This window comes from Brettanomyces bruxellensis, chromosome 9 (assembly GCF_011074885.1).
Source record: "Brettanomyces bruxellensis chromosome 9, complete sequence".
In the NCBI taxonomy this organism is placed as follows: domain Eukaryota; kingdom Fungi; phylum Ascomycota; class Pichiomycetes; order Pichiales; family Pichiaceae; genus Brettanomyces; species Brettanomyces bruxellensis.
Genome location: NC_054690.1, coordinates 3,300,906 through 3,327,956, shown reverse-complemented (window position 1 = coordinate 3,327,956; position 27,051 = coordinate 3,300,906). Strand labels below are relative to the sequence as shown.

Here is a 27,051-nt window from a genome sequence, read left to right as displayed (position 1 = left end):
GAAAAGTATATAAATAAATGGGGTTTTGATTTGATTGCTTTCTTCATACTACTTCCAATATTTTTAATGTATTTGATAATCTTCATTATATGAACCCTAAATTGGGGAAATTTTTGATTCCAGCTTCATTGCCTTCTCCCTGCAAAAAGATAGGAACCAATTTTATTAGGGGGAAAAATTTAAGCCTAGCGCGGAGAATGCTCGTAGCCCTTCGTAATCATCAAAATGTACCATAAACAGGGGATTGAATGTTGAAAGCTAGTTAGGTTTGTACATTGAAAACCTTCAATTGCTGCTCGTGCCCTTTTTATTACATTCTGCAAGACGATACTCTACGCAAGCTTAACATATATTTTATATTTCAGATTATTGTCTTCCATATGTTCAGCGTACATGATCTAAATCCGCTTTGCCGATCTCCTCCATTCTTAACAGGTGATGGTAATCAGGATTATTCACGACTAAATAGCATGTCTTCAATGTCACAACAGCCTAATACTGCAACTTCTGATACATTTTTGGGACAAAGTCCAACTGTCACCTGTTCTAATCGTTTTGATTCCGATTCTGCTACAATAACGAACTATTATAAATTTGCCAATGTCACCGATATTGTGTGTTGCTTTTATCATGTTTTCACCGATTCGTCAAATTCACAACTTCAAACCGTACCCACTTTACTCCAACGTGTTCATGGTTATGACCTTCTTTTAAAATCAAAATTGCGTTCCGAACACAATATCAATAATGTTATCACATATGTATCGAAAAGAGAAATATGTATTTTTCAACTTCGAACGACTAAGGAAGAGCGCAGTTCTGATGTTACACTTGAAGCATCTGAAGCAGAAGGATCCAAACCAAATGATCGTCCAGAAATACGATTTCTCAAGAATGCTGTTGATCAAATCATTTTAAAGCATCACCTCAATCTTAAGTTCTTGTCGGCATCCATATTTGATTCCAAGATAATATTTCAAAGTCCAACATCAACATCTCAGACATCGAAGAAAAGACCAATTGGAATAGTGTATCTCAGCTTTCTTAGAGCTGTCAAATGTTACATAATACATGAATTATCTAGTTGGCACAGGCTTTTCCAGGGAAGTAGGCATGCATTATCATTGGATATGGTCCCATTTGGTAATCAGATGTTAACAACGTCTACAATTCACACAACTATAACAGGCGGACATTCCATGACCGAGAGAAAGAAGAAGTTGGTAGGTTACTCGATTTTTCAAGTCAATCCTTCAATGAACAAGAGTGGTGATTTGCTTGTAAATTTTTCCGCCAGCAAAAAGATGTTTTACAAATTGTCTGATTACTTAGCAATCAATTGTGATAATGATCCGAAGTTACTTGACAAGAAAAGCTTCGCTGTTTTTATGTGTCCGTCCGGAGTCCAATGTTCCTTTGCTGTTGAAGGATGTTTCAGTAAATCAATATGCGATGAGCCATCGTCCGTTAATTCTTTTGCCTCATTATTAAAGGCATATAGCAATATCGATATTATTAAGGACATTTCCTTTCAACCAAGCGAAGTGAGAAAATGGATCAGATTAGTTCCAAATTTAAAGCATGTCAATGGCCTCACCCAAGACATTTCACGATTCACTGAGCAGATCTCGAGTGCAGGAAGATTTATAATGTGGCCATTGGAGTTGTGCTTCATATTATTTCCGGTAGAACCAGAAGAGGCACATGTGTTTGATATTCCATCTATATGTGATCCTTGGGATCTAACTGATAAGTTGTTGAATATAAGTCCAAAAAATAGCAGTAAGACTGTTAATATGGATGTTAGACCGATTCGAAAAGAAGCATCTTCGATAAATTTTTCACATGATGTTGCGGCCGATACAGAGAAATCAGTGCATTCTTTGAACAAAATTTCTGTTCCAAGGTCTCCTGTAAAAATGAATGTGATTGAGCCGAATTCCGATGGTGTTAAAAATCCTGAAATCGATAATAATTCATCTACAGTTGTTTCAAACGATAAATATGGGGGGAATTCATTAATGAATGGGGACAAGAATGATGGAGATGATGATGTACCTGATGAAAACATGAGTGATCTATTTGGAGATGACGATAGTGATGATTCAAAAGAAACTGGATCAGTTGATAACAAAGATGTTACAGAGAAAAAGATAAGGGAAAACACAGATAGTGAAGTCGGTGATGAAACGGATAAGCATACAGACACGTCATCAATTCATTTATTGTCAGCTAGGACCAGTCCCTTGTATGAGGATCCAGGGGCTCCAGGTCCAGTTTCTCTTCAAATATTTGTAACACCATCTACCTCAGAGAGTATACCTGAGTCTGAAGAAAATTCCAGTGGTTCGAAGTCAACGGGTGAGTCCAAGAAATCTATTTTTGCACCTTTAAGTTTTAACCCGCTTATAAAAAAGGATATTGATAGCAAATATTCAAGTGGCGGAAAGTACTTTGTGAAAAGTGGCGAGCACTCAACACAAAATACTGGTAGTGATAGTTCCAAGCCAAAATTCCCTCTCGATGAAGATGCTGATGTTGAGGTCTCCGACACTGATGAGGATAAATCAGATGGTTATGATGAGGATTCGGATGATGTGGGAGCTTTGGGCTCGAATGGACCTGTAGAGGATACTGAGAATGAAATCGAAAACGATGGAAACCTTGACAGTGAAGATAATGATACTTCAATGTCAGCATCTGAAGAAGAAAGTGAGGCATCTGAGGTTGAAGAGTCTGGTAGTCAGGGGTATATTCATAATATAAGTACGATGCGATCTGTGGGTGTGCAGGCAACCTCTTTACTTGCTAGTCCTGTGACTCCTCATAGTGCTATATTTGAAAAATCTGGAAAAGAGGTGGAGAGTTGGATGTTCTGGATTTTAAGAGGTCCTTCTGTTGTCAGTATACCTTCTCACTTTCTGCCAAACATGAATTCACTAAAAGTTCCAGTAGACGAGCTCCAAAACATTTTGCCAGTTCTAGAGGATTTTATCCTGTTTTCTCAAAAAGATTTAGGGAGTGCTGATTTGGGCACCCTAATTCAACATCGTTCAAATACATCTATGCCTGATTTTGACGTCGATTTTGTTATTCAGAAGGTTTTTCCAGGTGTCGTGAAAGCCCCCCTCGTTGATTTATTAAATGAACCTGAAGATGGTGCAAGTGATTCGAAATTGAAAAATGAGAATGCGTATGAATGTCTTTTTGGTGAAAATCCACCGCTTGAGAAGAAAGGGTCTCTGGTTAAAGGCATTGAACGTAGCGAGAATCACGAATTTGATGATCCCAGCTTTTCAACTGCAACGCCTTCTGAGCAGGATCACACACAACAGTTATCACCTAATGTATTACTGCCGTCCGATGTTGGCCGAAAGAAGTCGGAAGTAACGTCTAATAAATTATTCAGGATCCCGACGACTTTCGTATCTGTGAAGCGACTGGGAAAGAATCTCAGATTGAATGAAACTGCCCTTCCATTTTGGAAGCAATTGGGGCTAGATGTAGCCGGGCATAAGAAAAATTTTGAAATTTTGGTTGTGATGCCCCAGTCTGATAACGGGTATTATGTGCATGAGATTAATCAATTGATAGATTCACTTGTTCAAGAGTATTCAGCACGGGGGTTGGGTACAATCCTGAAGTGCAGGGGTTCTGGAGTGGTTACAATCAAGTCAGATAAATCTACAGAAGAAAGTTATTGGAATCAGGTGCAAAAAGTTCTTTTAAGTATGATACCATCTTTGAAAGAGGATACAAGCTTACAACACTCTAAAGATGAAAAAAGCGTAAAGAAAGGAAACAGAAACTTGTTGTTACTGTTTGCAACCCCATATATTAGTGTTCCTTCAATTGTACGCATGGGTCACATATGTGCAACATTTAAGTCAACCTTATCAGCAAAAGTAAAAGCTGCAAATGACCCAGAAGGCCGCAAACGCCGTAAGGTTAGTATCACGGAACAAGATAGATTGGCTATACCCAATATTTTCTATAAAGTTGTTTCATTCACAACTCTATATTCTAATGCACAACTACGTTATGATTTCCAATCGCTCAGTTATATGGGTCAGTTGGCATTTCAGTTATATAGCATCTGTCCCGAAAGCACTGATCTTGAGGAGAAAAGTTCTTTTTTCAAAATTTCACAGCCATTCAAAACACACATTGATTTTCAGTTAACAAAACGTTCTGTTGCGGAGGAGTTGGTAGAAGATAACTATTGCCTACACGTTTGTTATGAGCACTCTGTAGACAAACGATGGTGTGTTGCAAGTTGGACAGATCAGTATGGTAATTTTAGCTATTTGAAGTCATGGTATATTTCTGAGAATTCTGCATATAAATCATTTGCTGCTGTCGCTGAGAGTATTTTCAGCATAAGTTTACAGTTCATGGAGAGGTATGGTCATAATGGCTCAATCATCCTTTCTCGCTTGAATGATATACTGCCGGATGATGAGCTGTCTGCTTGGAAGAAAGAATCTTTACAACACAGAAATGTTAAATTGGTGATTCTTACAATAGAGCCGGAATCATCTTCGCTCATATTATCGAACTATAAACTTCCGTCTATTTTAAAGAGCAGAAAAGATGTGAATTCTCAAAGCGTGAATGACCTTCAAAGAAGTTCCGTATTATCTTCTGGGCTTGGAATCATTTCGAGTGCTAGTCAAACACCTAACGTTGAAACTAATTCGGCAATCTCTCCTTCTTTTGGTACTACGCCTAATGTGGTTCTGGCATCCATGACCGGGGGTGGAACGCGCCTCACACCCGTCAGTAGGCAAGGTTTGGATTCTGCTCCTTCATATTTTCTGAGCTCACCAGTGGATTATTCACAAGTTCATTCACTCAAGAATCAGCTGGGATTAGCGGATTCTTCTTCTGCCGGAGCCTACAATGTTGATGCTTCAACTTCTATTGAAGTTACAAGTAGTACCGGAAATCTTTTTGATGACCCTATTCTTATTGACCGACAGAGTGAATGTTATGGAATCATATTTCCGTCTTCACAACCTCTTTTACACCAGCAGATCCGGCTTCCTCTTCAAACTGGCTTCTTGATCGGTACAGGAGATGGTGTAGCAAAAAACAAAACTTTGGAGGTGAATTTGTTGAGTTGCCCCTCTAATATGGATTCTGTTTGTCTTCTCAAGGAGTTGCTTACGCAGTTCAAGTTTCTAAGTGTCCTTTCGAGATATTATTGTTTATACCCAGCTATAAGGATGTGTGGAAATGTTGAATCAAGTGATACTGATGCTTTGAACAATAGCATATCAACTGATGTTGCTGCATCTAAGGATGAAAACTACTACTTGCCTGAGAAAAGAGATTTGGATTCTTTCGAGTTTGGTGGTTCTGTCGAAGCGGCTTCCAAAAAGGCTGGCGATAGAAATATTCGATATCATGAATTTTGTAAGCTGCAGAAGCAACAACAAAGATTGTACCTTTCAAAGGAGTTAGCAGATCGTTTCTTGTACGATGAGCATCCTATCATTCCTCCACATATAACTGCAGTCAGGAAGATGTTAGATTTCTTGGTTCATCTCCAAATTGAATAATAATATATATATATATTTGTTACCTACTTTACGTTACATTAATGCATTTTCTGTTGATTTCTTACGTTAGTATAGGTTTACATATGTACTGAATAAAAATTCATCTTTTAGCCATATCAATGGCTCTGATGAAATGTGTCAGCAGTGGTATGTGCCATTCTGTAGGTTTATTTCTGTGGCATATCTCCGCCTCCGCAATAATTGTCTTTGTGTCTTTGGTGAATATTTGATCTATGTCAGTCAAAGATTCCAAAATAATAAGAATCGTAAATTTGTACATTTCTCTTAGTTCTGGTATAGATAGGTCACAATTGCTAAGGAATTTCCGAAAGTCTGTTTCGCAAAGATCGATAAGATTCTTGGATAAGTTTTCACAATAATATTTCTGTAAGGATACTCTTCGCTTAGGCACAAAAAGACAAATATATAAATATCCTAATGATATTAAGGTTTCCCGAAAATAGATAGTTTCTAGACCAAGTTCTGAAGTAATTGGGATTTTCTTATTTGGGATATAATTTGAAGTATCCCTTAAAATCAAGTCGCTTTCCATGATTGGTCGTATTCTATCTAAGGAATCTAACGAATGCATAAACGATATTGTTATAAGACGACTAAAACATGAGCTGGCACTGCTTCCCCATAAACTAAATACATTTCTTAAAAAGTATGAGTTATAACGATCACCTGCATAAGCATCATGAAAGCGAACACCTGAATTGCATAAAATTTGCCATTCAATTTTGTAGTATTCGGTGATAATGAATAAAGCATTTTTCCATGTACTCCAGGTTAATTGTGAGACCTGATCATTATGAATCGAACCCTTGATGCAGCACTTGAAACCCCATAAAAAATATTCCCAAAATGGCCTTCCAAGTTTATCAAAATTGGAATTCCCGAAAAGCTCTTGACGCGAAAACCATTCCTCTTCATTTAAATGGCGCAATTTCTGTATTTCCTGATTAGCGGTTGTATTAAGGTCATTATCCTCTGCCCCCTGTCTTTCCTTTGTACGGTAAATTTTATCAGAAACACTTCTGCGACCCAGAGAATTGGACTTTGTAATAAAATGAAGTAAGGAAGACATAATCTTCCATAAATTTTCCAATTCGTAAAAATATATCTCGTCGTCCAAAGATTTTGGATCTCTGTTCTTTCCCAACTTCTTACATAGTAGCAGTAAGCTTGTTAAATAATCAGTAGATCTATTGCTTAAAGGACGAGAGTGTGCTTTCGGTACAATTGAAGCAGATATTTGAGGGTCTGAAAGACTCAATTTGGTGACTGTTGTAGCTGTTAGAATTAGTTTTAGGAGCTCTGGTTGAGGATAATTGATGAATGGGTACGATTCATATAGTGAATCTTCTAGATAATCCAAAAAGTCAATCATTGACCTGTGTTTAAGTATGATTATCTGAACTCTAAAATGTTGCATATGGTACACTTCACACCTGTGTCGAATGTCATATATGCTTGGCTCGTTAGAATCTTTAGTTATGTCATTACGGGCAGTTTCTTCCCCACTAACTAAATTTTGATGTTTGTCTCTTTCCATGATTAGTAGTCTTGAAATTAATTTGTGAATAAGTAAAAATTGACACCATGGATAATAAAAGCGACCCTTTTGATCGCTATTGAATGGGCATACGCGTCTTGGCACCATATATTGGTCTTGGTGAGAATATCCTATAGATTAGTTGGCTCCACATATTGAGGGGAAAAAAATCGAATGAGGGAATTCTGAGGAGATATAATAATTTACTCCAAAGCCAGTTTGTCTCCATCATTATATCTATTCATAAAATGCTATTATAGAATACATATGTAACATTTAGAAAACTTATTTGTAATAAAAAATGATTAATTTTTACCCTTTTCTTAAACTAAAAGAGAAGACGACCAAATTTCATTTCCTTCGTCTGAAAAGCTATTCCTGCTGATAAAAGGTTAAAGGATTCTAAATACAAAAGAGAGAAACTAGTGAAAAGCTTTGTAAAGTAACAATTTAAACATATATTCAATGAAGCAAATCTGAATATATTAACAGCACAAACTATAATTATTCATTCTACATTTGAAAGTGGGCTTTTGGTTGTCAAAATAAAGCTGCCCATGTCATATATCATGTCGTAACACAACACAAATTACTGACTCGATATGGAATATGGCATCGTTAACTGGAAATGTACGTGAAGTAAAGCACTTGTAAAAGGCATTAAACTGTTGGAAGTTGAACAAAGATACAATTTGAATGGATGTGTTAAATCCAGTGGGAGAAATTTATTACGTGAACTACTAGTACTAGTGAGGAGATAAAAGGTTGGGAACTAATTAACAATCAAACACTGAATAAATTTCTTGTCTCTGGTCAAATCAACTTCATTCCAAGTTGCTCTAAGTGTCATCCTTTCTTGCTTCTTCATTAGCTGTCCTTTCTTTCTTCAAAAATGAACATGTGATTTCTCGTACACAAGTGCGGGCCTCCCCAATTATAAAGGAAAGACGAAATTAAAAAAAAAAAAATTGAATCCAGGAATGTAAAATTCTTGATGTAAATTACAAGTCTCCGGATGCGCATACATAACTAGTAGGCCTCTTACTGACATATTCGGTCAAAAACATCTAATTTAACTATATCTGTGAAGTAATCTTTACACACAAAAAGTTTATCATTATTCTACTATGATATCTGCTTTCAATGACTTTTAAATTGTGGAGTTCAAAATTCAAATAAACAAAAACTAATACTAATTGGGAGTATGATGAAAGGATCTGATGATGGACTGTAGCTTTAATTCTTTCTCATCAAAACCAATACTATCTATATTTACTAATCAAATTACTTTCAAATGCATTGCATTATGACTGTTCTAAACAAATTCTATAGTTAAATACAATGGAAAAATATTTACGGGCAAACATATATCCTGTCTATGGGACATTTATCCATCAGCTAATCCTGTTTCCTGAAATCGAGGTTCGAATTTTTTTTTCTCTCCGCTCTTTCGTATTTTCGCTTTTAATCACATCACATACATATTTTCTAATCCAGTATATGAAATAAACTGCTATTCGACTCAAATATACAGGGGAGAAACACAAATCTATTAATGAACGTGCAGCAACAAAACGGAAACTTTACAAACGGAAATATAAATCCTGCCATAGGATTTTCCAACATGATAAGGACGTATAATAACCAACCGCCGAATATTGATGATGAACGCGATAAGAAAAGAATTGACGTTCTTCTTCAAATAAATACAATTCTTTTGCAGAAGTGCATAATATTACAGGCTTATGTCATGAACAAATCGAACACAGGAGCGATGGACTACAATCAAAAAAAAGTGATGTATCAAAGCTATCTAAAAAGAATTCATATGAATTTGATGTGCCTTGCTTCAATAAACGATATTCATACGCTAAACAATACAAACCAGAAGAAAAACTACACCTTACCGCAGATAGTCTTTCCACCTCAAGAATTACCAGAATTAAATGAATACTACAAGAGTTTAGATGAGTTATATCCTGATGCTGTTTTTTTATATCAGAAGCGAATGGAAATTATGGTTCAGCAGCAGAGAGTAAGAAGACAACAACAACAACAACAGCAACAGTCGCCTGTATCACAACAAAACTTTGGAAATTCCCCAGGTTCTTCCATCGGAATGCCTGATGGAAGGCAGACTCAAAGACAAATGCAACTTGATGCATTCAGACAGCAGCAGCAACAACTACAAAACCAATTACAACAACCTCAACAGGGCTTGCATAATCAAACAAACTTAATGCAACAAAGGCCGCAACAATTATCACAAATACAAAAACAGCAACAACTTTATCGTCAGTTTTTACAACAAAGAGGGAAGAACGGCTCTCCAAAAAATATGAACTCAAATCAAGCACAGAAATCAAAAGTGCATATTGGCCAGGGCACTGGCCAATCATTTCAGTTTTTTAACGAAAGCTTTGATGGGAACAAGGCGCAGAATGTAACAGCTAATTCGCAACAAAATCAACCTGGTACGATATCTACAGCCGATATGATCAGTAATTCTGGATCACCGACTAATCCTGGAATGAATATGGACAATACGATGAATGCAATCGAGAATGTATTAAGTCCAGAGCAGATTCTTGCTAAGGTGAATAGCTCTGGTGCACAGAGTAACGATGCTAATGGTGGGATGGGTGGCCTAAACAACAACAATATGTTTAATGGTTGGCAGATGTGAGTACTACATTGTATAATAAAAAAAACATTTAATTCACCACTGCTTTTTAATTAAAAATTTCTTTATTATAGTCTGCTTATTCTTTATTGTACACAGCAATGACGGAAACATAACTTTACTTTGTATTTGTAGGGTTACCAAAGGGTAATTCCGCGTAAAAGTTGGACCGAGCCTTTTTTTTATCTAAATCGGATGGGAACATCCGTACATAAATCCAAACATCAAAATATAAAACCTAGTAGCTGCCATCTCTTTGTATTAAAGAATTGAAGTTTGATAAAACAACTTCGAAGGACGATGGGCCGCCATAGAAAACAGACACTTGCTGAAAATGTGGCATTTGAAAGCATTTATGCAAAGTCGAGGACAAGCCGTATTCCTCAGGAAATTCAGGATGAACTTTTAGATGCCTATACAAAATTTTGTGATAGAAATGATACAGAAGATATTTTGATCAAGTACATTCCAAATTTATTCAAAACCGAGTTAAATGTACCTGATAAGTTGTTGACGTTCATTAATGTACAAGACTTTGGTATGGATAGATTGGAAACTTCTAGTTCAGATGTGTCACAAATTGTGGATTTCGAGAAATATCTTTATGAGGGAGCTTTACTGTTGCGTCTTAATGCCCAAATTGACATCATTGATTACTACTGGTATATGACATTGGCAACAGTTAATGGAAAGTCTGTATTATCTAGCGCAGAAAAGAAAACTGCCTACAAGCAAAGAATATATCTCAACGATTTGAAAATGCTATGCCAGAAGTTGAAGCAAGATGTGCCGACTAATGTTATGCTTGACATGATTACAGTAATTAACGATGGTGAACGCGCATGGATGAACTACATGGATTTTGCCTTGGTTCTAGGAAGAACAGGCATATTAGGGGAATGGTAATACCGGAATATGACTTATATAATTTACTTGTGCTATATATACTTTTCTAAGCTGAACAAATAATTCATTTTAAGAACATTACTATTGAACTTATTTATTACCTATAAGAAATAGTCCAAGTTCAAGAGACATGATAATAACCAACAAACGAAAGAAAAATACAAAGTGTACTTAATCAATGATAGTGAAATCATAGAATGTGCTTTGAACGGAAGTAGTTTCTCATGTATCTGATTTGATACATACCAACGGAAAGAAGAACAACAATGATCAAAATACCGAAGTTACGCACTCTTCTATTCGTAGACTCATTAGTATCTCTTAACCTTTCTTCCCTTCTAACTAGGTATTCTAACTCAGAGGCAATGTCATCAATCATTTCATCTGTCTTTCTCAACTCGACTTCAGCCGGCTTCAATTTTTCAGCAGCCTGAATAGCATTCCAATCTCTGGCAGCTGCTCCAGCCTCAACATCCAACTCGATTTGTCTCTTAAGATCTCTGCCGTTGGATCTAAATCCTGGCTGGATCTTATTCTCAAAGCAAATATCAAACGAAGAGGAAGATTTTGCGGTAAATGCCACCTTAAACGAACCAACGACATTATCCTTTCTACGGTATTCACTGCCATCTGCCCCGGAAATCTTGACGGACAAAATTTGGCCATCGCCACTTTGGCCATCAGTATTGATCGTCACAACAACAAGCTGGCCATCGGAGACAAACTCACGCACACATTGTGAAGTAGGTTGTAGTAATGCTGGCACTTCGAATCTAAGTGCGGTGACCGCTGAAATTTGGAAAAGGGCCAATATTATCGCACACAAGGAGGTCAAAAACATTGTTGATATGCCAGTAGAACTTCTTTGTGATGTTGCAATGTGCAATGGAAGAAGGTTGTATTTATTGGTGTCGATTTTATCCCACTTGTAAGAGATCAATTCATAGAATCGAAATTATCCTGTTTTTGGTGAAAAAAATGGTCGAGAAGGAAAAAGACAACGCGTGTCGCGGAACTAGTGAGAGGAAAAAAAGTGGGAGGGGAAAAAAATAGAAGCAAAAAAAGGTGAACATGATCACAGCTGGTACAGGTCGACGACTAACGCAATACCTATAATCAAGCTACAGAACGATGCGGCCAACAAACGTATAAAATCGACTGTTACATCATACGTAAATATAATTGAAAAATTTGTTATCTATTTTACTAGAGCACATCGACAAAAAATACACATGAATCAATAATAGCAGCGAAGATTATTAGGCCAAAAGGGGGAAAAATCATTCTGGGATGTAATTATCATCCTCCTTCTTAGGCGCAGCAGGTGTTGGAGCATCCCAATCACCGGCCGTTGGCGTCGAACCCCAGTCAGAACTCTTTGCCCCACCACTGTTACTTCCAACAGGTTTCCAAGCGTTTCCACCGTAAGAAGTGTTTCCACCATAGGAAGTATTCCCACCGTAAGCCGTACTTCCACCATAAGAGGTATGACCACCGTAACTAGACTTTTGACCTCTCGTACTACTTCCTCCCCAGGAAGAACGTGAACCCGATCCCCATGCCGGAGTCTTTCCCCCACCGGATGTCCAACTTGGAGTCTTTTCACCACTATTTCCCCATCCGGGAGTTCTTCCACCCCAGGCAGGGGTGCGCGAGGATGACCACGATGGAGTAAGTCCACCGTTTTGAGCACCACCATTTGGAACAGATGCTGCAGTTGATGTAGGACCGGATGAAGACCACATTGGTGATTCCGATCCCGCACTTGAAGGCGGTGGTCTGGCAACCGCATCAGAATACACTCTTCCTCCCCTGCCAGCACGTCTTCCCCTCCCTCTGCTCTCAGCAAATTGTTCATAGGCAATGTATTGACCCGGACGGACTTCAAAGAGCAAATCAACCTTATTAATTGCAACGATCTTGGCTGGATTGTGCATCTCAACACGTGCCATGGATCCATTAGCATCCTTAACAAGCCCCTTTTTACCCTTGTACGGACCTTTACGAACACTAACGTATTGATGGATTGTTGGATCACGGCCTCCAAACTTCGTGCTGGAAACATTAATCTGTGGATGTGCCATTCTGTTTGGGTTCATCCGGCTCAAGTCTGGCATCTTGAATGCTCCGGAGATTGCCACAGCAGGCGAATTAGTCGAGATGTCTGCATGTGCTGATAGAATTTGAACCGTGTCTGCGTCCACAACGAATAGTCCAGAGTTCTCCACTATACTTTTGGACCGCACAAACAAGGTAGTCCGAAAGACGTGCAAAACGTTACCCTGCCGTTTTTCTCCATGAATCTCCTTAATAACGTCTCCCACCTTAACTTCGTTACCGAAACGATCGGTCGTCTTCTCCGTCATCCTATCGAGCTTAACGGCACTTTGAATCTGTTCAGGTTCAACACGGACCGTGAATCCATCTGTTCGAAGAATCGTTAATGCATTCTTTTCCATTCGGATCACGAGACCAACATCAGTAGGATTTAAGCGGACGATTTGATGCAACTCGAATGTCGCACTGGATTCTCCATCCTCATCATCAGCATCCTCCTGCTCTGTGGATTCGGTGGCCATATTTAAGGCACCTCTATCCACTGATCTCTGTAAATAATTTGCAAAGACGGTCACATCTTTTCCAGTTTGGTCTGATATTAAAGTGACCTGCTTTCGTTGAACTTGAACAATCATTCCGCTTTCACCAGAATGCACACCACGAACAACAGTAACGTGATCACCAGGTAGAAAAACTTTTCTGAGAGCGGATGCAGGAACCTCAACTTCTTCCTTAGCTCGGCCATCCTTAAGAATTACTTGCACAATCTTACCATTTCCGGCGACACTAGTAACATGACCATGCATTCCAGTTTGCTCACCAGAAGAAACAACAATACGATCACCAGGTTGAAAAAGAATTGAAGATATCTGTGCCTTTTTAAGACTCCTGGCCATCTTGTTAATGTCCACCGGCATCGACCCTCCCTCTGCCTCATTATCAATATTCTGTGCATTGTTATCTTTGCCCATTCCAAAGAGCTCAAGTTCACGCAACGTTGGTCGAATATCTTTCATAACTAAGTGCGTCATGCTGATATCCTTGAAAAGATAACCATCTATATACTCCTCGTTTCTGTAAACAAAGAAATTTCGCTCAGTCCGGGCTGTTGTGAGATGTTCAGGATCATACTGTGATGCGGAATACTGTGAAAAGAGCTTTTGAGGTGGGCGAGCCATACCTTTATGATAACCACGATGCCCACGTCCGGTCAACGAACCCACACCACGACCATAATCTAGCCTTGGAATCAACTTGACACGAGCCTCAAGTCCGTTGTCAGCCAAATTATCAACGATACCAAGGTCCCCCTTATACTTTCCAGACCTGATCCGGACGTAACTTCCAGGTTTAACTTCATGATCTTCAGGTTTTCCGGGACGAAGCAAGTCGGGGTACTCATCAATTGGAACTAGCACTTTTCCACCGGTGATATAAATTCCCGGAATACCGGAAAGAATCCGATCAACCACATCGATCCGTCTTGCCTCGACATATATATAACCCTCAAAGTCGTCTCTCTGAAAAGCACTGTACACACCTTCGACACCCTTCATATTAAACATTCTTGCATACAATTGCCTAACAATGCTCTTCTCACGTCCATGCTTAACGTGTATACCCCAGATGGATGGGTCATCAACGGAGGGCAATAACAACCTCTGTGACACTTTGGCACCACTGCCCATGTAACGGGAAGATGCGGATCTTCCATATCTTTCACGGAACTGGGCTGCCAAAGCTTGCGCATCTTCTTCATCAAGCTTTTCACGTGATCTGTCTAGTTTTATGTGACTTTCGGCGGCTGCAGATGCGGCCTCTGGTGCTTCATCATCTGCCAAGAAATCTTTCTTTAATAACTCAGCTTCTTCATCGTCTTCATCTTCATCCTCGTCCTCGTCAACTTCAGCCTCAACATCTAAAAACCGATTTCCTCTTCTTCTTTTTCTCCTATGAACATCATCGCCATCATCATCATCATCATCGTCGTCGTCGTCGTCGTCATCATCGTCATCATCATTTTCCTCTTCCCCATCGTCGTCATGATTGTTACTATCTTCCTCCTCATCGTCTTGACCCAAAGCCGCATTATTTGAATCTTCAACCTCAGGCTCTTCTTTCTTCACAATCTGTTCCTTAGAATCAGGTTGGTCACTACTTCCAACCTCAGGGATTAACTTGTCTTCGGGCGTGTTTGTTTCGAATTCACTTTCTCTCAATATTTTTTCATTGTCTTCCTCCCCCTTCACTAAACTCTTAGGTGTCTTGTCCTCTTTCATCCCCGAACCTCGTTTATCCTCACTCATGTTCTTCGAATATCCCTAAAATGAAAATGCGAATATAATACTCGAGGATATTCTAGCTGACACTGACTATGTATACTGCTTATATTTTCACCCAAAATGTTGAAACTAACTTCCAAGCCAAATTATTATTCCCTTTTTCCCCTCTATGAAAAGAAAGAAGCCAATAATGTATATTTGACTGTAATGTAAAATTAACTACTTTTAAGGTATCATATACATATACAATTACAGGGAGGGGCCGCCTTATCTTTTAGAGCCAATAAAGAATTAAGAAGCTTTACTCCAGTTAAGTGAAAAATGATGTGGCGTTGGAGTTCCTTGCCGCCGTCGGCAATTCCAGCGAGGCCACCATACGAAGCACAAAATTTAAAAAATTAAAAAAAAGCGGAAAACAAATTGGGAAAAAGAAAACATGCCTATTATTAAGGTTGAGAATAATAAAAATCATATCCGGGTAAGTGCGAACAAATATATTTAGTGTCGCACATGAAGGTACGCTGATCACGATAATAATATTATATGTACAGGAAGGCAAAACTAAAGATCGCCAGTTAGATAAATATTTAAATCATCTCTTTTTCTTCCAGTCAAAGGCTCCTCGTGAGAAATCCAAAGGTTTCACAGGAATGGCACCTCTTCTCTTTCTTGATTCCACAAACATAACATGCCTTTGCGCTATTGGATCATATCTAACCTGAGTAACTTCCTTTGCAGTTCTTGGGACAACTAGAGTCCTACGATAGCCAGTTTTGGCTGTTGATATGAGTTGAACAATTGTAGTTCTAGCTTTTGACTCTATTATAATTCGCAAGTTGCGTTAGTAAGAAAATTTCATAACTTATACAGGTGACTGATTAGACTTACTTGCCATAATCTGCAAAATTGAATCACCGAACCAGAGTGATATTAACGTGAAGCTTTACTCTGAATTCTATAGATGAATGTATTCTAACTTTCCAAAGCGTCTGACAAACATTTAGCTGCTACTCCGACTAAGTTCGGGCAGTTTAACTTTTTCCTCCGCAGAGTATTTGGTGAACGGGTGTACACTTTTGAAATGTGCAGGGATGCACTTATTACTTTCTCATATTTAACTGGATGAAAGACATACTAGTACTTATCTATGGTTGGCATAATTCAATGGAAAACAACAATAATTCCAAAAGAAGATAGAGGGGAACATAGGGAGTGTCAACTACAAACCTGTCAAGTTGATTTGAATTTTAGGATGAACTAGTAGAACCGAGCCAAAATCTGGTTGGTTGGAAATAATACAGAAAAATAGGCACAAAATATGATGTAATTAGAACAATGCAAATAACTCATCCCTCTTTATTAGTACAATCAAATCTGGTGACAACATCTCTAAAAAGAGAATTAAAATTGGATTTATTTGTATTATTTCGAATAGCTCAATTTTACCGTTTTTTAACAGAACACTGAAAAAATGAGAACAAAAAGCAAAGGCAGATTAGAGCAATAATATATCATAATGGAAAGTTTCCAAATACCCACAAAATATTGATTTAATCTAAGAAATTCGAACATCCTAAAAATTGGAAATTCTTGGAAGAACAAGATGTTCCCCAGATTTTCAGGATGATTTCTTGTGATTGCTGAGCGAATTGGAAAAAGCAGAAAATTTTGGGATTGATTGGTTGCCACCAGTTCCAATTGTTCGTTCCACATTAAGAAATTGATGGAAGCAACCAGCATCTTCCAACGAAGAAAACTGTCTCTATAAAATGACATAAGTGGGTCATATTTGCCACTTGAGAGTAATTCTTTTCTGATCCTTTCTATGTGATACAATTGATTATCCTATACATATATTATTTCATTTTCTCTGCTGACATAAATTTTTATGAAAACTTTGCATTGACATATAAAGCTAAGGAACATAAATTATTGGTGGTTAATAAGCATGCAATTGTTTGTATTACATCCGAACCTAGAGATATCTAGCTGCGATGGAGGACCTAGCGAGAAGACAATCGAAGGTAAGAAACTTGCTTATCTAAAAAATTTGAAACGTTACAATGATTTGATGCACAAACTTTCTGAGAATCCCTCAGTTAAAGAAATCCCTGATTGGTGCTTTACCCGTGACACGGAGAGAAATATATCAGAAGTGATCAAAAGGAACACATCATCGAATACGCAGTCTCATTCGAATATAAAATCAAATCACATTAATGATGTTGATCAGAAACCTGTAAAACAAAAGTTGCAGCTTGACAATAAAGGGAAATGTGAATTTGCTATGAATCGAGAAAAATTAGAAGAAATCAATACAGTGGAGGATTTACCAATTGAAACAATAAGGCTCAACGACGAAGATCAGCTTCCATTCAAAAAGAACAAGGGTGATAAGAATTCAGATGGTTCATTAATCATATACATGCTTCAGAGAATTAATTTACCGAAAAAGGCAAAGGAAGGTCAGAATTATAGGGTATTCTTAGTGGTTAAATATTTAGAAATTTCAACGGATGTACTGCTAGTTGAATACAAATATATTCAGGTATATTCCCGTATGAATGAAATAATAAGGAAGTACTTCTCGAAACCGGAATTGACACCTGAAATGGAAGAGGAAGGATTCAAACAAGTGAACAAAGAGATGGACTTTTTCAAGAAGTTGGAAAATATCTTAGTAAGGCTTAGAAGACTAAAGGCTGAATTTAAGGATACTTACGGTACATCAATCTTGGATTTTTCAGAATCTGAAGCGGCAGGGATTAATGATGGCGATAGGATTACTACCAAACCTACTACAACAGTAGGCAAGTAGGACGCAAAAAAATTCTGTAAGAACTTTGCTTTCAGCGATTGTCCCAGCATTACCAAATTGTTCGAGATTTTATTTCAGAAATTTTTTTATTGTTTGTTACGGTGCAGCCTTCCATATTGACGGTGCACGTATTCAAGAAAAAGGGTGTGTGTGTGCCTATGTTCTCGTAAATAAATGAAAAGAAAACGCATTTGAGGTATCACTTTTCCAGGTAAAACTCACATAATATTGATTCTCTTCGAATAATAGTATTATGTGAGGACACATTACTTCTAATTGCTTCAAAAAACAATCTTGGCAGCCTCTAGGACACCATATTCCATGAAGAAAAATATTACCAGAAGGAAAAGCGCGTTTGTTTTTCTTTTTCCCAACCGGTAGAAAGGCTAACGTGAAGTGTGAGCGGTACCTGATATTTTTTTTTTTTTTTTCTTCCTAACCATTTATTTTTAAATTTTTTGGGGTGAAGTTCATTAATCAGTAATTGAAATTTAAATGCTGCAGCAGGCCGCTACTTTTGGTTTTACGTGTAATATCATTCATCATTGAGCAGGAAACAGGATCAAACCATTCATTCATTCATTCACTACAGTAACCGGAAGATCTCTTGTTGCTAATCAAAGCTGATGATGAACGTAAGAGTGGGAGGGAATACATCCTCTTATAAGGACAAGGAAATATCAAATGGTACAAGTAATATAGGACTGGTCAGGTCTCCGAGAAGACAACTTCCACTCACTGATATTCCTTCTAATGTCATTGGTAGGATACATAATACTGGGAGCTTAAAAAAGAGAGACTATTTTACCGATGCGCCTACAAGTAACATGTCTAAGACGGACAAACGACTCTCTCAGGGATCAGCAGCTAGCAAGAGCAAAAGAAAAGCTGAGAATAGAATAGGTCCATGGCGTTTGGGCAGAACACTTGGACGGGGTTCTACCGGAAGGGTTAGGCTGGCAAAGCATTGCCAAACAGGTCAATTAGCTGCTATAAAAATCATTCCCAAGGTAATTGCTCAAGGGTCTCATGGCAAGGCCAGAATTGACGATAACGGCCTCCCATATGGTATTGAGAGGGAAATAATTATTATGAAGCTAATATCCCACCCAAACATTATGGCTCTGTATGATGTGTGGGAGAATACAAACGAACTTTATCTTGTCTTGGAGTACATTGAGGGAGGCGAACTATTTGACTTTCTAGTACACAGAGGAAGACTCACCGAGCATGAGGCCGCACATTATTTTGGTCAGATCATAGATGCGGTTGCCTACTGCCATAAGTTTCAGATTTGCCATAGAGATTTGAAACCGGAAAATATTCTGCTGGATCGTAACCATAATATCAAGCTCGCAGATTTTGGTATGGCTGCCTTAGAAACGAGACAAAAACTTTTGGAGACCTCATGCGGCTCTCCACATTATGCTGCTCCGGAGATAGTTTCCGGTAAGTCTTATCATGGATCACCAAGTGATGTTTGGTCCTGTGGTGTCATACTATTTGCTATGCTGACCGGACATCTTCCGTTTGACGATCCTAACATTAGAAATCTTTTGTTAAAGGTGCAGACAGGCAAATATCGATTACCTTCCTATCTTAGTATTGATGCGAAAGATTTGATACAGCAGATGCTTAGGGTGAATCCAGATGATCGTATCCCAATTGAAGAAATATCTCATCATCCTTTCATTCTCAAATACGGGGAAAACTCCACTCACAACGCCAGGTCTTTACTCGCTCGTCAATTAGACAATCTAGATGTTTCTGCACCTATATTACATCCCCAGTCAGATATTCTGCATAATCTAGAGACCCTCTGGCACGGTATTGCAAGGAACATTATAATAGAGAAGCTTCGGAGTGCACAGGCGAACACAGAAAAAATGTTTTATTATCTATTATTGAAGTACAAGGAAGCACACTCAACAAATAATAATGGTAGGGCAAACTTTGATCCGAACGGATCTGGCTCAAGTGACAGTGGATCAGAAGACTATTCTGGATGTTCGGATACACAAAGATTAAAACAGCATCCGGAGAAACAATATCAACGTCCAGTGGTTCATAAAAAGCAGATATATAAGCAAAAAAATAAAAAGCATGATGTCGCCTTTCCTGTGGGCTTCACATCTAAACATCGGTCTTCATCAAAGCTTAGCCTCATTGTTCATTCTGCGAGTACTGTCACAACCACAATTCAGGATGAAAATGGTAAAGTCCTTCAGCAGCAGACAAAGAAAATATTGATTCCTTCAAAGGCTGCAACTTTGAGAAAGAAACAGATCGACCAACCCACTCCTAATACTACTAAAGTTGCCAAATCTCCATTATCTATTCGGGCTCTTGGCACACCAAAAATGGCACCAATTTCATGCTACTCTTCGGTGGCACAAACAGACAACTTATCTGAATTTAAGTATTTGTTTGGCTCAATTTATAATGACCCTGATTTAGCTACTCTCTCTGCAAATACTCCGACGAAAAAAGAAAACTTTAAGATTTACCAAGATGATACGGAATCTAAGGTGGTGCCTACGCTTTTTAAGGCCAATTCTGCTATTTCCAAGAATAGTGGAGGAATGAAGGCCTGCTCATCCATGATTCAATCAAATAATTCGTCCTCCTACAAAAAGATCGTTTCAGATAATCACAGACTTTCGCAACATACTACAAAATTCTCTCCCTTACCGAATACCCCGGAAATATTCGAGGATACAAAAGGTGGTAACATGGATAATTACGTATCAGTGCTAGACCCTAAGGTGCACAAGCCAAGTGACGGAGCACACCCACCAAGTTTAAAACCATTTGACAAAAACAATTTTAATTCAGCGAGGATTGCACTAAAAGAACTTGGAATCAAAGGAGATCACTTCCATTTGACGTTCAATCAAGGGAAAGAGGAGTACGGTGAATCTCTTCATCGGAAATCCTCTCTTGCAAGGTCAATAAGATCCAATTCTATGCGTAATCTTTCAATGATTTTGGCGGAAGGAACACAAATTTTAACGGTACCAGATAATAAAAACAACACATTAGTTGACTCACAGTATCTTTTTTCTTCTCGTGAAAATAAATCTGGAAAGAGCAATAGATATACAGGAAAAAGAAACAGCATGCAATCCTCAAAAACTAATAACACGAATGTCCGCAGCTCTTTTGAATACTCATTTTTAGACGATATCACTAGTACTGTACATAATGCCGTTGAGGTTCCAATAGTGAACAGCTCAGAAGATCATCTTGTCAGAGTAAAGGATTTTGGCTTGGGAATTAAACGTGCCATGGACAACGGGCATGCGGGCCAAAATAAGCGTGACGACAAGTTCGCCGATGCGGAAGAAGATGCGGTTGAACGTAATTTCTTGAATGATGAGCAGAATGCCAGCCACCCATTAAAAGTACACCAAAGAGTGGATTCGAACGCATCGGAAAAGTGCATCAAAAAGTATCCAAATATCCGTTGCTCACTCATGAATGGCTCGAATTACGAGTTTGGTCATGACGATGAAAGAAGATTAAGTCTAACTCCGGAGAAGGCCAAAATTCCAAAACCGAAGCAAGATCTGGAGGATAATGGAACTAAAAGAGAGTCTATATTTGCCGACCCAGAGGAAAGTAATGTCGCAATTAATCCAACCAGTGCCACTCAAAACATAACTATTTTTGATGAAGAGAACGAGATGGATCAAGGACTATTGGATGGAGTTAAGCAGAACTATCCACAGAAAGAAGTGGCTAGAAAAAATGCAAAACATGACACTCAAGGCCTAATTTCGCCAAATCAGAAGATAGAAAGAAATAGTACGGGGTTGAATACTACAAGAATGTCATGGCTATCAACTGCCACAGAAAAAGCTTCTACTTTACTTCATCGCCAAGTGGACACCTCTACTGCAGACGTTAGTCTCAAAAATAGGAATACTGGAATAAAGAAATCAGTGACTATACCACACAAAGAATTAAAGAAGACAGAAGCTAAGTCCATCAATATGCCGGGTACTGTGAAAACAAATGAAGGGACACAAAGACCTAATTGGTTTCGGAGAATTTTTGGGTCAATAAGGACGAAACAGAAAGGAAGGAAAAAAGGAAATGAGAAGAGACCCTCAGTTAGTGGAACTAGTTTGAGAAAGAAAAACACGGTTAAGTTGCATAACCTTTTTGCAGGGATCACAAATCAATTTTACTTTGAAGCAGATTATTTGACATCAGAAGAAGCAGAATCTGGCCTGATAGATAGTTGCAATGATACACCAAAAACTAAGGTCTCAACATTGCCAGGGGAAGGAAACACTATTGTATGCACGATTGTTAGAAAGCGAAACGACAGAGTTCTCTCAATCCGGGCCACGATCGAGGAACAAATAGGTGGGGAGTATGGCTTTGGAGGATGCTTTATTCACATTGCGAAGGTCAAGGGCAGTACGTCACAGTTCCGGAGTTACTGCAAATTAGTAAATGAGAAGTTAAAACGACTTGATGCTAGGAAAATGGAGAATGCATCGGATATTCACTGAATTTAATACCAGCGACTGAAGTAACACATATATACTGATTAATTACGATTCGGAAAAATATAAAATTTAAATTCGCCATAGTACTAATGCACTTTATTTAATTGCCACAATCTGTGGCATTACTTTCAACAGCCACGCGATGGGCATTGTTTTTTTATATTGCCTTTCCTTCTTCCCAAAGAATGGAAAGGAAAAAGTAATTCATTCTAAAAAAAATTTTGCACCCGGATTGATAAACCAACAAAAAGGAACCCTTACCCATTAGAGGAGTTTAAGTATATTAGTTCGGGAAGTCGCGTGTTTCATCGGCCAATGCTTTTAGAGGGTGTAATACCAAAAGAGGACGAAAATATATGCCAAATGTTCTCTGAGAGAATAGTCAAGGGGTGATTTAAGAAAAAGCATTTATGCTCCTTGTTTGCTAGTAACTTTTAAACGAGAAAGTTAATAATAAATTAACAAGTATCCTTAAAATTGTCGGGTAAAGTAATGGTTGCTGTTCTACAACGAGAATCTATGATAACAAGAGGTTTAATTATTTTCAAAAGTCTTTTTCTTCTTTGTTAAGGAATGTAAACTTATGTTCTATTGTTTTTGATGGAAAACCGTTTTTTTCCCCTTTCTATCTCAGGACACTTGTATTGTTGAAATTTGAGACGATGAAAAGAATAACGAAAGCACACATATAAATATACCGTGCTGCCGTTTTGACTAGCCAGTAATATTATTAAATTTTTTTTATTACAGTTATTTGTATTTTATCCATAAATAAGAACGCACATGCTTTTTTATTGAAGCACGCAAAAGGGGGGAACTACAAAATCAAACTTTCAAGTACAAACGAAGACGAAAATTCTGGCACACGATGGAAGTAAGCATAGATAAATAATGATGGATTCTGTCAGATACTTTACTTTTGTTTAAACTGTAAAACACCTTATATGCTGGTTACTAACATTTACAAAATGTTTAAAAGAGACAAAAGACCATAAGAATAAGCGTTGTCGGCGATTCGGGATCAGGGAAGTCAACCCTTCTTCAGAAGCTTATACAATCACATAGCGAAAATGAAGACATCACAGTAGATAAAGAGGCATTTAGAGGAATGGTCAAACTTAGAGATGGCCAATCCTGTAATCTAAATATACTAGATACCGAGGATAACGATAATTTGGAAGAAGCATGCGCTGATATAAATAATGATGTCTTATTGTTAACATACTGTATCAACCAGGATGCGAGCTACAATAACTTGTTTTTGAGGTGTAGTGCCATCAAAGAACAAAGGGAAAATGGCAAGCTATGGTCAAAAATATTGGTTGTTGGAACAAAAGCGGATTGTGAGAACTCTAGGCAAGTTCCTGAAGGTTCCGGCGAGAAACTGATGAAATCATTTGGCTTGGACGGAAGCATTGAATGTAGCAGCTTTTCAGGTTACAATATTAATGAATTGTTTGAAGAAACTATTAGACTTGCCCTAGAAAAGCATAATGAAGATGAGGAAAGAGGCTTAACCAATGCTAACGGGACTTTGGAAAAGTCCGGAGATGAAGGAGAAGGAAGCACTAAGAATCATGATGCCAGCCAGGCTGCGGTTTATGTGGATAATGGACAAGTGTGTACTTGTTGTGCAATAATGTGATAATAGAACGAGCGATACATGTATTAACATCAGTTTTGTAATATTGGATGCCTTGATTCTAAGAAGAGATCGCCATCAATCCTGGCTCTTGATGAAGACAAGTGTAAACTCCGTTAGATAAAGGAGTTTATGCTATATTATGCTGATGAATTCTCCCTTCCCAAATATATATATATACATTTGCTTTTTAGTTTCCGAATTTCTGTAAGTATCACATCCCCTGCTTCCAAAATTTACCTTCTGTTACTTTAATCCAGCAATGTGAATATTTAATGTTTATCAACCAGCATACGTGAGAAGGAATTCATCGGTTTCAAATCTGAAATTAAGTTTATTTTCTGTGAAAATGTACCCGAATTCTGCAGGGGATATGTAATCACCTAAATCAGCTACGATGCAAGAAAATTAAACGGCATCCATTCAACTTACCAATACAAAAATGGAAATAAAAAAAAGGTTCGGTTAGATGCGGAATTATTCGGTATTTTCAAAGAAAGCCATGGCAGGTCTTCTCGGGATATAAATATGCATGCCTTTTTCCAAACTATTCATTTCCTTTGACTTTCAATACTTTGTATATAAAAACCACTTTATTTAGTGTGATATAAGTACATTACCTAAAAAACAAGCATTTTCACTCAGTGGTGGTGCGGTTTGCGGATGGTTACTCGCAAATAATTGGAATTTTTTTTTTAGGGCCTCAGGTACGTGCGTACATAGTCAGCAAAAAAAAGGAAAATCGACTAATCAAATGATGAAGTGACTGCTCTTAGACACAAGTAAAATGCATGAAAGTCATCAAGAATAAAAAATACAAGAGACATCGAAAACAATTATAATGGTATTAAAAAATCGGGATCAAGTTCTCAATATTATGAGAACTGGGATACATAATCAAAAATTTGCTTCGTTCTTCCTTTTTTCTTAGATGAGTCACACTAATCGGGTTTACGTACCATTTGTGGTACTGGAACAAGCTTATTTTTTACCCTGTGTTGTTTTAATTCGGTGTCTTTTATTGTTCCCCGCAATTCATAAATTTTTTCAACATACAGGAAAGTGGAAAACAGAGAAATTGCTCTGGCATCTTTTTCTCCTCCGAAAACGGGAAAAACTTTTCACAATCATTTTGTCCACCTCTTTGGGGACAACCTCGGCGATGCAACGATATATATATAGAACAGGAGCTAAAAGTAAAGAACCAGTTTATCATTTGTTCTTAATTCTTGTGTTTGGGTGCTTGTTTCATAAATTTGCATTCATACAAGGGAATTATTTTTTTTTTGTTGTTCTAGAAATATGCCCAGCATTTTGCATGGAGCACCACTGAATGTTGCAGCAAGCTCATCAACCGAGAATATTGATAAAAAGGAAGATGAATCATTTATAAATAGGAAACTTGATGATTTTGGAAAAGATTCTAGCCATCCTTTAGCGTTATCAGATTCAGTAAAGGATGAAAAGGTTCAAGCTTTATCGAAAGAATTGGGACTCAACCATAAAAAGTTAATGTGGAAAATTGATCTTTGTGTCGTCCCTCCTTTTTGCTTACTTTACTTCTTGGCATTTTTGGACAGAGTGAATATTTCTAATGCAAAGATTTATCATATGGAGTCTGATCTTGGACTTCACGGGGAACAGTTCAATATTGCCCTCACCGCGTTTTTCATACCTTACGTTATTTTTGAGGTTTTGTCGAACTACATGTTGAAAATCATTAAACCTCATATTTGGCTTGGATGCATGATTTTCCTTTTTGGCATAGTTACGATTTGTATGGCGTACTCTCACAGCTTCGGTGGCCTTTTGACTTGCCGTCTTCTATTGGGAATTTTTGAGGCGGGTAGTTTTCCCTCAATTTTCTACATTATGGCCAACTTCTACACTACAAATGAATCGCAGAGACGTTTCTCCATTTTTTTTAGTTGCACTTGCTTAGCTGGTGGATGCGCCGGTGCAATTGCTTATAGACTAAATAATTTAAATGGTGAGCATGGCCTTGCGTCTTGGCAATGGATTTATATTGTGGAGGGTGCTATAACAGCTGGCTTATCAATACTCTTATACTTCATTGTTCCTGATTTTCCTGAAGAGGCACGTTTCCTTAATCAAACCGAGAGAAAATTTTTGAAAGGCAAGCTAGAGATTTATTCAGGTAAATCGGGTTTTGAAGTTAAACAAAACTGGCATGATGTTGCAAAAGTCCTTAAAGAGCCATTGATTTATGTTGCATCTGTCGCATACTTTTCTTTAATTGTGCCGGCATACTCGTATGCATATTTTGCTCCTAGTATTATTAAGGAAATGGGTTACACGGCGTTGTCTGCACAAGCACATTCTATTTACCCATGGCTTGCGTCTCTTGGATTTTCCATTATTTTAGCATTTATTGCTGATCATACAAAACTGAGGTCCCCTTATGCGATTGCAAGTGCTTTAATTGCAATTGCTGGATTGGTTATGGTATACGCTGGAAAAGATAACGTCAATGTCAAATATGGTGGCTGCTTTTTGGTTGCTCTGGGATTATACTCCTGCATGCCTGTTTTAATTTGCTGGATGAGTTTGAACTTTACTGGTCATATAAGAAAGAGTATTGGAACAGCTTTTGTCATAGGCTTTGGTAATATTGGTGGTATTGTTTCCAGTTTTATATTTCCAAACAATGAAGCTCCGAGATACAAGAAAGGACTCGGAATATGCTTGGGTTTCACAGCTCTTTCAATATTTGGAATGCTGATCTACCAATGTGTTTTGATGCATTACACAAGTAGAAAGAAATCCGTTACCTATTGCGAAAAGTGGGAAAAATTATCAGAGAGAGAAAAGATCATGAAGGGTGATTTAAATCCAGACTTTAGATATCAGTACTAGATATAATCATTATTACTTGGGTCTCTATATAATGAAAAATGTGGATGCTGCTTTAATGCGTTAGTACATTGCTGTGTATTATTTAAATGTATGCATGTATGTATGCATTTTTGTACCCAGATTGCTGTTGGTTAGTATTTCTT

General features: G+C 37.9%; 11 protein-coding genes across 11 annotated transcripts; 7 read left to right on the top strand and 4 right to left on the bottom strand.

Annotated features, from left to right (window-relative positions):
- Positions 1 to 470: 470 nt before the first annotated feature.
- On the top strand, positions 471 to 5,564 carry BRETT_003246 (uncharacterized protein; the record flags this gene model as incomplete). The annotated part of the gene is made up of 1 exon (XM_041281757.1): positions 471 to 5,564. One exon carries the CDS (start codon positions 471 to 473, stop codon positions 5,562 to 5,564), a length of 5,094 nt encoding a protein of 1,697 aa, XP_041139548.1.
- A 100-nt stretch (positions 5,565 to 5,664) lies between these two features.
- On the bottom strand, positions 5,665 to 7,122 carry BRETT_003245 (uncharacterized protein; the record flags this gene model as incomplete). Its single annotated transcript, XM_041281756.1, has 1 exon — positions 5,665 to 7,122. One exon carries the CDS (start codon positions 7,120 to 7,122, stop codon positions 5,665 to 5,667), a length of 1,458 nt encoding a protein of 485 aa, XP_041139547.1.
- A 1,555-nt stretch (positions 7,123 to 8,677) lies between these two features.
- Positions 8,678 to 9,808, top strand: BRETT_003244 (uncharacterized protein; the record flags this gene model as incomplete). The annotated part of the gene is made up of 1 exon (XM_041281755.1): positions 8,678 to 9,808. The coding sequence occupies one exon, from the start codon at positions 8,678 to 8,680 to the stop codon at positions 9,806 to 9,808; it is 1,131 nt and encodes a 376-aa protein (XP_041139546.1).
- A 297-nt stretch (positions 9,809 to 10,105) lies between these two features.
- BRETT_003243 (uncharacterized protein) lies at positions 10,106 to 10,711 on the top strand (the record flags this gene model as incomplete). Its single annotated transcript, XM_041281754.1, has 1 exon — positions 10,106 to 10,711. One exon carries the CDS (start codon positions 10,106 to 10,108, stop codon positions 10,709 to 10,711), a length of 606 nt encoding a protein of 201 aa, XP_041139545.1.
- A 190-nt stretch (positions 10,712 to 10,901) lies between these two features.
- BRETT_003242 (uncharacterized protein) lies at positions 10,902 to 11,552 on the bottom strand (the record flags this gene model as incomplete). Its single annotated transcript, XM_041281753.1, has 1 exon — positions 10,902 to 11,552. One exon carries the CDS (start codon positions 11,550 to 11,552, stop codon positions 10,902 to 10,904), a length of 651 nt encoding a protein of 216 aa, XP_041139544.1.
- Positions 11,553 to 11,991: 439 nt separating this feature from the next.
- Positions 11,992 to 15,075, bottom strand: BRETT_003241 (uncharacterized protein; the record flags this gene model as incomplete). The annotated part of the gene is made up of 1 exon (XM_041281752.1): positions 11,992 to 15,075. One exon carries the CDS (start codon positions 15,073 to 15,075, stop codon positions 11,992 to 11,994), a length of 3,084 nt encoding a protein of 1,027 aa, XP_041139543.1.
- A 568-nt stretch (positions 15,076 to 15,643) lies between these two features.
- Positions 15,644 to 15,946, bottom strand: BRETT_003240 (uncharacterized protein; the record flags this gene model as incomplete). Its single annotated transcript, XM_041281751.1, has 2 exons — positions 15,644 to 15,868; positions 15,920 to 15,946. 2 exons carry the CDS (start codon positions 15,944 to 15,946, stop codon positions 15,644 to 15,646), a joined length of 252 nt encoding a protein of 83 aa, XP_041139542.1.
- A 1,053-nt stretch (positions 15,947 to 16,999) lies between these two features.
- On the top strand, positions 17,000 to 17,869 carry BRETT_003239 (uncharacterized protein; the record flags this gene model as incomplete). The annotated part of the gene is made up of 1 exon (XM_041281750.1): positions 17,000 to 17,869. One exon carries the CDS (start codon positions 17,000 to 17,002, stop codon positions 17,867 to 17,869), a length of 870 nt encoding a protein of 289 aa, XP_041139541.1.
- A 626-nt stretch (positions 17,870 to 18,495) lies between these two features.
- BRETT_003238 (uncharacterized protein) lies at positions 18,496 to 22,392 on the top strand (the record flags this gene model as incomplete). Its single annotated transcript, XM_041281749.1, has 1 exon — positions 18,496 to 22,392. One exon carries the CDS (start codon positions 18,496 to 18,498, stop codon positions 22,390 to 22,392), a length of 3,897 nt encoding a protein of 1,298 aa, XP_041139540.1.
- A 489-nt stretch (positions 22,393 to 22,881) lies between these two features.
- BRETT_003237 (uncharacterized protein) lies at positions 22,882 to 24,034 on the top strand (the record flags this gene model as incomplete). Its single annotated transcript, XM_041281748.1, has 2 exons — positions 22,882 to 22,890; positions 23,369 to 24,034. 2 exons carry the CDS (start codon positions 22,882 to 22,884, stop codon positions 24,032 to 24,034), a joined length of 675 nt encoding a protein of 224 aa, XP_041139539.1.
- A 1,299-nt stretch (positions 24,035 to 25,333) lies between these two features.
- Positions 25,334 to 26,908, top strand: BRETT_003236 (uncharacterized protein; the record flags this gene model as incomplete). Its single annotated transcript, XM_041281747.1, has 1 exon — positions 25,334 to 26,908. The coding sequence occupies one exon, from the start codon at positions 25,334 to 25,336 to the stop codon at positions 26,906 to 26,908; it is 1,575 nt and encodes a 524-aa protein (XP_041139538.1).
- Between the last annotated feature and the right edge of the window lie 143 nt (positions 26,909 to 27,051).